General features: G+C 37.4%; 1 protein-coding gene across 1 annotated transcript; it reads right to left on the bottom strand.

The window, feature by feature from the left end:
* Positions 1–622: 622 nt before the first annotated feature.
* On the bottom strand, positions 623–8,279 carry LOC149849043 (uncharacterized protein At4g26485-like). The gene is made up of 3 exons (XM_090013245.1): positions 8,233–8,279; positions 7,877–8,075; positions 623–1,037 (listed from the first exon to the last, which is right to left on the bottom strand). The coding sequence occupies exons 1-3, from the start codon at positions 8,258–8,260 to the stop codon at positions 761–763; spliced, it is 504 nt and encodes a 167-aa protein (XP_089869371.1). The 5' UTR covers positions 8,261–8,279; the 3' UTR covers positions 623–760.
* Positions 8,280–10,004: the final 1,725 nt, after the last annotated feature.

Genomic DNA, 10,004 nt, shown 5'->3' with positions numbered 1-10,004 from the left:
CTACTTAAAATTTTATGGTTTCACTCACCCAGCAGTAAGTTGGGCAAAAGCTGCATGTTGTAATTGTGTCCCTTTCCCTTCATCATTTTCATTGATAGCTCCTCACTCCCCCTCTTGTTTTCTTGATCACTTTTTTTCAATCCTCCCTCAAGAATTTCACAAGGGGATTGGAATTCAAATCCCATCAATTGAGGACGTGGAGGGGAATTGGTAAGATGGTTTGCAAATCATGCCAAACAACAAAACCCAAGTACCGAAAAGGGTTGTGGTCAACGTACTGTGAAATAAGCTTCTCAACAACCACCAGAGATAATGACTAGTCCTTGCTAAACGATGGCAATGCTAAACCCTGGCTAAACGGTTAGGATTCAGGTCTGATGTGGCCAATACCATATCCATATATCTAACTAGATATTGGCTAATTGGAGTCGAGTCAGATTCTAATTCAGATGGAGAAATGCTCGTACAATATCTGAATTTTTACATGCAATTGGATATGGATATCCATCAAACCTCAGATGTCTATTGGATTCGGTAGCAAAACTTCAAAACCATATTCAAGCATAATTATAATTATAATTATAATGGGATATAGTTTTTGTTACCAAATCCGACTAATATTATATAAAATATGATCCTTTGGCACACCTAACTAGCCCCATATGAAAAAGCAAAATGGGGATCAAACATACATCCTTAGGATGCTTTTGAAACATAGTTCACGCGAGTATTCTACGCCAAATAAATGTAATGCTACTCTTTAATTTGTATCAGCCCTAAGCTTAAACTTAAATGTGTAGCAATCTTTCAAATGAAGGTAGGGCTCATCTGCAACTCTCTTGGTGGTGTAGCCATGGAATTGGTCCACATGAAACTTGACTCTTTCAGTGAGAAGGAAGCCATTCTCAGAGGCCTGATTCCTGGTGGCTTCACTGCCGAACGGATATGCATCCTGAAGTGAAACACGAACCTGCCCATCCTTCTCTAACAGATCCTTCGCATTCTTGAAAAAATTCTTCATCATCTCCTCATGCTTGCTGCACAAACATCACAAGAGACGTGAGGAGAAAAATCACAAAGTTGCTTGAATTGTCAATCTAAGAACATGTAAGACTGAAATAGCAGCAATCCCTGTGATGTGTGGCACTAAGAACATATGATGCAAGGTTGGCACTTTAGGTGGATACACACATTCAAGGAACATAATCGAGTCATAAAAGTAGTAGAAATTGATTCAGGAGTTAAAACAAGACACTACCGAGATTGTAGACTCTAATTAGATCCATTTTGGTTATTTGAGTTTTTTTAATTATTTAAGAATATTTAATTTTTGGGTTACCTTTTGGATCTTAGTTGAGTTTTGAATATATCTTATACCTGAAGTAGGAATAGGATTTGTAGGGTTTTTCTGCCTTCATTGTAGAGACATATGTAAAGCTAGATTAATAATTATAAGTGATTTTAGTTGATTTTTTTTACAAATTTCTATTATTTTTCATGTTTTTCTAGTTTTTTTAGCTGTACTTGGCTACCAATTGTTGTAGAGTTTAGAAAAAATCCTCGGAATCAAATTGGTATCAGATTTGCTCATCCCGTTCATCGCCTTATGGCGGTGTTTGAGGAAGGATGTTGTTAAATCAAGGATACGGTTTGCCTCGATTCGTTCGATCGAATAACAAAAAAAAATCAACAAGCAATTTCAGCTGAAGAGCAAGATATGATCAAAATATGGCTTATAGCTCTTTGATGATGTTCTCTAACCAACGAGAATCAAGGTCACCAACCAATAAATCTCATGTTGGACAACTACATCCATTTATGGCACCATCCGACCATATGTCTATCCATTGTATCTAATGATGAAGCAGCAAGATCGATCATATTCACAAGCTACAACGATCATCGACAGATCTTCCCTGACTTCAATCAACAAACTGGGACCCCTACTACCAAGTCGAGTTCCCTCAATTGCTAGCTACACCTCCATCGGCTACCCATGGAAGGATTTTAAGGAAACATCAAGTAGGATGGACTTGACCTTGATGCAAGTAAGGTGCTCAACAGCCATCCAAAACTCTCACAAGATCAATGGATTCATCATTTGCCAACAACCGGGTTTCCACAAGGGCCAGATCTGCCCCTAAAGTCCTCACCTTTTGCCTCGGTGCAGACCGGCCATGAGGTCACCAGCAGGCACCCTATCGGCCATCTCACAGTTAATTGGGAACCACCATCCAACCCTCCACCCAACAATCGACCCCCCTCCTTTCCTCCCTTCTTCGTCCCCATTTTTATTCTCACCCTCTGGCCATCCTTCTTACACTCACAAAAATCTGGCATGGCATGGTCAGGGAGTAGGCGCCGGCCTAGGATGGGCAGCAGGCGAGACCCTAGGCTGCCGTCTGACTTCTCTCTTTCCTCCTTCCCACCTTCACACCAAACCCCTTTCTTTCTCTCTCAATCTCATTTGTTCCTTCTTTTTTCCTTCCGACCACTGCTGGCAAGGAAAACACCGACCAAGATTCGACCAATCACCCAAGATGGTCGACGTCCACAGACGCCATCTGATGGCTCCACCAGTGGCCAGCCCAAGTTGGCGAGTGGGGGTTTGTTCCAAAACCGTAGCCCTCACCCTCACTATCCCAACTCCCATTGCGGGATGGTGTTAGAGGAATCGAACCAGTTCAACCTCTATACCATCCCTCCCTTTCTTATAACCTAGTTTCTGGAATTGGTTCAGATTTCAGAATCAGTTTCAATCCTCCTTTGCTCAGTATAACCTTGCTTTGAGGCTTGCGCCAACCTGAAATTCATATTTGTCAACCCAAGTTACTCTAAATGCCTATTCAAACCCTATGGGTCAAACACAATCTCAATATTATGGTTCTAATTCGTTAAACCAGTCTTAGTATCCCCTTGTGATCCACCTAACTCTTATTTGGCCCAATACCCACTCCAACATTCGCCCAAAGTAACCCAAATACCGACTACAACCCAGATCCCTACTCAAACCAACCAGATCCTATTCAAACCTGTTCCCTTACTTGTCCAAGCCCTAGTTTGACCCAAGATCCATAATTTAGGCAAACTCAATCCAACATTTAAAACAATCCACAAGTCTCAAGATTCGGATCCCACCATGGTCCAATCTAAGTGCAGAGTGGATACAGTAGAACCGGATCTAGATGAGGCTGATGGAGATCCAGTGACAAAATTTAAAGCACTTATAGATCAATTACTATGTCTGCCTTCTTTAACAAGGTTTGAAATCTGTACAAGAGTATACTTAACAGTTTCATAATTTGGCACAAGAAATTCAAATTCAAGAAAACACTGAAGAACAAATGTATATTTCTTGATTATCATTTTACATACATAATGAATTCAATGGTATCAAAATATCATCATTGGAGAAAGTTATTCACCATGCTCTAGATATCGAAGAGAAGTTGACATGGGAAAATGAGAGGCCTTTGCATGTTTCGAAGACTACCCAAACCCAAGTCGATGTAACCGATTTAGAATGCAATCCAAGTAAACACCCAATAGAATCTATCAAAAACCTTCCTAAAGATTTATATTCAATGAAAGAAGATTTGGATCTAGAATCTCAGGATGAATCTAAATCCATTCTGTTGAATGTCTCAATCCATTTTAAACTCAATTTGAACTTAGACCAAAGCATGTTAGATCCAATCCAAAGTGAACCTTTCTATATGTAAATCTAAATCCTTGATGTCCAAACCCAATTACGTTGAAACCAAAGTAAGATTTCTCTTATCTTAAACAATACCCAAGACCAATATCCCTTTACCCAAAAACCATTAGATCTAGTCAATCACAAATCCTCTCAAACCATAACTAGTACCGAGATCCAAAAGCACCCTATGCCCTCTTGTCCTAAACTATATTCAATTTTTTCCCAAATCCCAAGATATGGATCAACATTTGCATATGGAGCCTGGAGTTATAGATACTCAAATTAGAGTATTCTTATATTGGATATATACTATCCATTTTATGCCTTTCTCCATGGAAGCATGATGGATGATTATAGTTGGTTTGGAAAGAACATACCTAGTTTTTCTATATTTTTTAGAGACGCTCGTGCATGGTATCGCCAGTATCAAGAGCATGACACTGTTCACATTGTATATTGTGCATGAATGACCTGAATAATAGAGCAAAACTGTATAAAACACAAACATGATCTAGCCTTGAGGGCAAGTCTTTTTCAACCCAAGGTGAATGATGAAAGAACGAGAGGGAGACACTATTGGGTTTATAGGTTCCATTCAGATCCATTTCGGTTAGTTGAGTTTTTTTTAATTATTTAAGTGAATATTTGATTTTTGGATTACATTTTGAATCTTAATTGTGTTTTTGATCTATCTCAAATTTGAAGTAGGATTAAGGTTAATAAGGTTTTTCTCTCTTTATTATAAATATTTATTATAGAGAGATAGGCAAAGAGCCAATGAATAATTATGAGTGATTTTAGTTGATTTTTTTTTTGTAATTTTCTATTATTTCCATGTTTTCCTAGTATCTTAGTTTTTGTAGCTACACTAGGGTGCCAAATGTTGCAAGATTCAAGAGCGATCCTCTTGTCCACTGCATGAAAAATCCATCAACCTTAAAGTGAATCACAACATAATTTTTTTTAAACGTTTTTAATAAAGCATTTAAAAGCAAGGTAACAAGTGGAAACCCGCCTTTATGAGAATGCCAGGAAAACTGCTTGTTTTTCTGTGAGATAGACATTTAGAATATGAAACTTATATTTAGATAAATCATTAGGAAAAAACTAAAGTATAATATATATATATATAGAGAGAGAGAGAGAGAGAGAGTTATAATGGGTATGTGCTAAATAAAATATGCTAAATGAGTTTTTTTGCTCTTCCAATACTTTTTTCACAGTTTCAACCCCATAAATGTATTGGGCATGATCGATTTACGAGGAATCCGCACCTGGATCATGTGTTTTCGATGAAAAAATGATATTTGGAACCTCAAAAATTTACAAAGATTTTGGACCATTGATTTTTTTTAATGTTATAAAAACCCACCCATGTGTCAGAATCGAGCACTTCAAGAGCAGATCCCTATAAATAAAGTACATAGATCACATCTGTATGGTCAGAATTTAAAAATAAAACAAAAAAACATGAAAAACTCATTCATATATATATATATATATATATATATATATATATATATATATATATATATATATATATATATATATATATATATATATATATATATATATATATATATATATGCAATTTTATCAGATCACGTTCACACCATATAGAGTCTTCAATTCAAAATCCTGTAGTTCCTATATGGTAACTCTAAATCAAGTAAAATTTCATGTCTATTTTTCTTGAGCTCATTTTATAAAATTACTATAATGATAAGCGGCCTGTCCATATGGCCGGGCTCTAGATAGGGTAATATTTAGGTCAAAATTTATATTATGAAAACAAATAAAATTAATAAAATATGAAAAATAAACATATAACTAAACTAAAATGGTTTAACCTGATCTTAGTGGCTCTTTATAAATTGCACTTAAAATGAGCCCAACCAAAAACTCGTTTTATGCTTGAACCCATTTTCTCCAATCTCGCATTTATATTCATTTTCACAATAACCTGAACCGATTAATACATGAAACAAAGGGCTGTCAATCGTTCAGGTATAACTTGATTCCAAGAGGATTGGGCATGATAGCATCCGGTTTCATAATCAAATAGGTCCAATTAGTTAATCGGGTCAAATTCTTGGAATCCAAATGATATATAGACTTCAATCTGATGTTCTGGTTTCTACATATCTACAATCAAAACCAGGTTTGGTTATATCTAACAAAATAAGGATTTGAATTCAATAGTAACACCTCAAAGTTGGGTCCAAATCTATATTAATAAAGAATAAAATAGATAAATAGATGAATAAAGAATCAAAATATGTATATGTTTAAAACATACAACTAAAAATATGAAGAATAAAAACAATATGATAAATAGATGAATACAGAATAAAAATATGTATATGTTTAAAACATACAACTAAAAATATGAAGAATAAAAACAATATGATAAATAGATGAATAAAGAATAAAAATATGTATATGTTTAAAACAAATTATATTATTTTAGTTAAAACATACAACTAAAAAAGGTGAACCAAGTAAAACATTTTTTTATGTTGCTTACTATATGCATAACAAAAATAAAAAAATAACAAATTTTGGTTACCACACTAAAAGGCCAAAAAAAGGTTGATATATGTCATATAAAGTTTAAAACGCACAAAGAAGTGAGCATACTCACCGTGAGAAAGTATGACCTGCTTTTAGTTTACAACAAAAATTCTAATGAGAGAAAGAAGAAAAGAAAAAAAAGATAAATAGATAATCTAAATATACTTGTAGTTAGCATGATAAAGTGAAAAACACAATGCTAAACATGATTAAAAGGGGAATGCAAAAAGCAACCATGCAGAAGAAAGTTGAGAAATTCTTAGTAAATTTATAGAAGGGTGGGAATGGTGTGCTCTTCAAAAGAAGGGGCGTGGTGCCTTTTGGATTTTAGACATTTCAAAGTGGGAGAAGAAAGGACATTAAAAAAAAAAAGAAACGAACCGTGAGGCAGAGAGAGAGAGAGAGACGTGAGGAATATGGAAAGTTGCTTGTTTAATTCAATGTACATTTAATTTTAAAAATTACTTGGTTGCCATGTAAGTAACACATTCTACTTTTTAAAAAAATTCAACCAATGCCCAAATAAATTTATATTTCCATTCTTTGGACACAAAACAAAACTGTCATTTAGAAAAAGTTATAAAGAGTCAATTTTTTTGCCTCAACTGCCCCTTGCTTCTGCTTTTACAAAGATTTAGGATTTAGGAAACTCATGTAACTCACTTTTCAAATGCCATTAATTTATTTCATCTTTGGTTTTGAATTTAAGATATTTACAGTCATTTATTACTATTTAACAAATCTTTGCCGTTTCATGCACGTCTTTTCTAACTATGATGTGATTGTGAACAGGACCGTCAGTGAGTCCGTTTGGATGCGCTCGAGGGGCCAATGTCAAGTACGTTAAGAACATGTGTATTGGCAATCAAGCCAACTCTAAGCAAAACTTGCAGTTCGACTGTGATAATATACATGCATGGCTAGTGACTGTCGCTGTACATGCACCACTGGAAAACGCTTTGCATGATCAGCATTGATATGTTTATCTTGCTAATATGTTCAGCACGATGGAAATGCATCGTAGAGCATTGGTTTCAACGAGTTCCATAACATGCCTGAAATTAAACTAGCAATTCATTGAAGCATGATACATGTGGTGCTTGATTCCCACCTACCATTTGTGTCACAAATGGATTAGCATAATCAGGCCGGGGTACTGTAACACCACTTTATGTGTTGCCAAGATATTGTTTTGCAAATGTGTGATGGTGAGAAATTGAATTGCCAAAAACATTCTCTTGGTGTTGAAATGTGGTGTTGGGGCTGCCAACACCATTCCCAATCCATTGTTTCATTTCGTAGAATGGCGTGAAACCCCACACCTTTTCACGAGGCACCCTGCTTTTCGTCCACGACGAAAGCAGGGGCCAAAATCAATGCAAACCGCGGGAGGAGGCTCCGCGGTGATTGCGGTGCAGGGCATCCTTCCGCGATATGCAAACACTGCCCAAAACAGCAACAGTGCATGAGAGAATGGCGGAAACCACAACAAAACCTCCCATTCAAGGCTCCCTAACATAGCCTAAATATCCTGTAGAACGGCATAGAATACTTTTTATTCCACAGCAACTAACGGTAACACTGCTGATAGAACTGGCATACCTCCTATTCTCGCCCAGAGAATCAAGGCTGTAGAAGCCTGAATGTGGGAAATTGAACACAATCCTGTGGAATTTCCTCTTTTTTATGTTCTTGTGTTGATTCATGGACATCACATCCACCTCATGAAGCACGAGACAGCCCATCTTCTCCAACTCCTCAATGTTCTTACATCCTGATTGGTACCTTATTCTCACTCCAGCTGATGCAACATCAACACCAACTTGTTATATAAACATTGCATTTTGAGCATACACATGAGAAAAAAGTTACCATACTTATTGAAATAAAAAAGGTATGCGAAAAAAGAAGAAGAAAAATTTGTGTTGGAACTACGAAGGATATTGAGAGATTGATACCTCTGCTATCTAAAGACGTAGCCACCATGTTTTGCGCAGATCTAAAATGCTTCGCCAGAGAGAGGGAGAATGAAAAATCCCCCTCTCCTACAAGGAGTATTTTCTGTAACTTGTGAAAGTCCATCTTTGCCCCGTATTCTTTCTCTCAGCACCCACCTAAAAGATAAAATATGCAGAATAAGGAACCCATTCTTTTCGTTTCTCATTTATAAACTTTCTTAATGGCTAAGCATGCATAATGCTGACCACATTTCCTTTATTCTTTCACTTTATTGGACAACTTTATGCTTGGCTTCAATAAAAAGTAACCCATGATTTTTCGATATGACCCGCTTTCACCACCGGCCCTAGTGCGTAGTAGTGGGTCGGGCCACTTGTAAGCCATCAGTCCGAGAAGATGACCATGGCCAATAATCACTCACTGTTGACCTGGCCTTTCACTTGTGGGGTTTGGACTAGGTCCAGATTTTATCCATCTTGGGTCCAAGTCCATACCTTACATGTACTTTTAGCTTAGGCTGGGCCAAGTTTGGGGCCGCGCTTAAGTCCAGACTAACAAATGGGCTTTTTTTCCATGAGGAACGGAGAAAGAACACCCACAGTAAGAGACCTAGCCGTGCCCAACTATGCCTGCCAAACCTATTGTTGCTTTTCTAACAGCATAAAACTGTAGCGCACCCCTTGCCCTTAAGGAGTCGTCTTGCTTTGGCTATTGTACGCCCATAGGATTTGAACCGAGACCACCTGTTTAGCTGCCTACGTCTCATCTCACTGTGCCAAACCCCTTTGGGGCTTAACAAATGGGTTCACACCTACTACTACTACTCTCTCTCTCTCTCTCTCAACAATGGGACTATGCGGTCCTTGGTTTACCTTCGAATTCAAGCTTTAAAGTCTTCAGACTGGAAAAAACACAATTTTGGGAAACCAAGTATTGGGTTGGAGATGTAGGGTGTGCAACTGTACTAGAGAGATGTACACATCAATTTAAGTTGGTGGGGTCTGATGGACGGTAATTTTTCTTAACATGGGCGGCAAACTACAAGTGACAATAAGGGAAACCAAGTATTGGGTTGGAGATGTAGGGTGTGCAACTGTACTAGAGATGTACACATCAATTTAAGTTGGTGGGGTCTGATGGACGGTAATTTTTCTTAACATGGGCGGCAAAATATTTTACATATATTTTTTGGGATGCATGTTGAACAATTTGACCATGGCGATTCCTATTCCGATAAAGCACTTATTCCCTTTTCCAATGAAATATTTTCAAATTCCCTACCTCCATCGATTCCCACAGGCACCCCCCATATCGAACCCCTAAACAGCTCATAATTTGGTCTCGGAAATGCCCCATTAACAGAATTGTAGTAACCACCTCGGGGTCACCTGTCTGGCCAGCAGGGTTGTGGAGGGGATGTTGAGATGAAGTCACCTGATCAAATCCTTCTGGTGCACAGGTGTGTCAGTTACTTTTAGAGGTGGGCCATGCAAGGCAGGGTGGTCGTGGGGCCACACCCGAGGGTTTCCACGCTTCGGTGATGGTTCCTTGTCATAAAACAAAACAGAGTTTCAGTAAATTTCCTAGTAAACAAGATACTTCATGTTTTAGTAATGGAAATTAAGAAAACCAAATTAGTAATAGAGATTTACTATATTTTAAAGAGGCGAGCTCACAAGAGAATGTTCTTGGCAACTTGATGCAGGGTCAAAACTGGATCCGAATCGAGATCCACGAAGAAGAAAAAAGGCAAGAAAAAGTTGGAGTATTA

Source organism: Nuphar pumila, chromosome 1, assembly GCF_984573655.1.
Source record: "Nuphar pumila chromosome 1, dmNupPumi1.hap1.1, whole genome shotgun sequence".
Taxonomy (NCBI): Eukaryota; Viridiplantae; Streptophyta; class Magnoliopsida; order Nymphaeales; family Nymphaeaceae; genus Nuphar; species Nuphar pumila.
The sequence above is the reverse complement of the archived record's forward strand: the minus strand, read 5'-3'. Positions and strand labels throughout refer to the sequence as shown.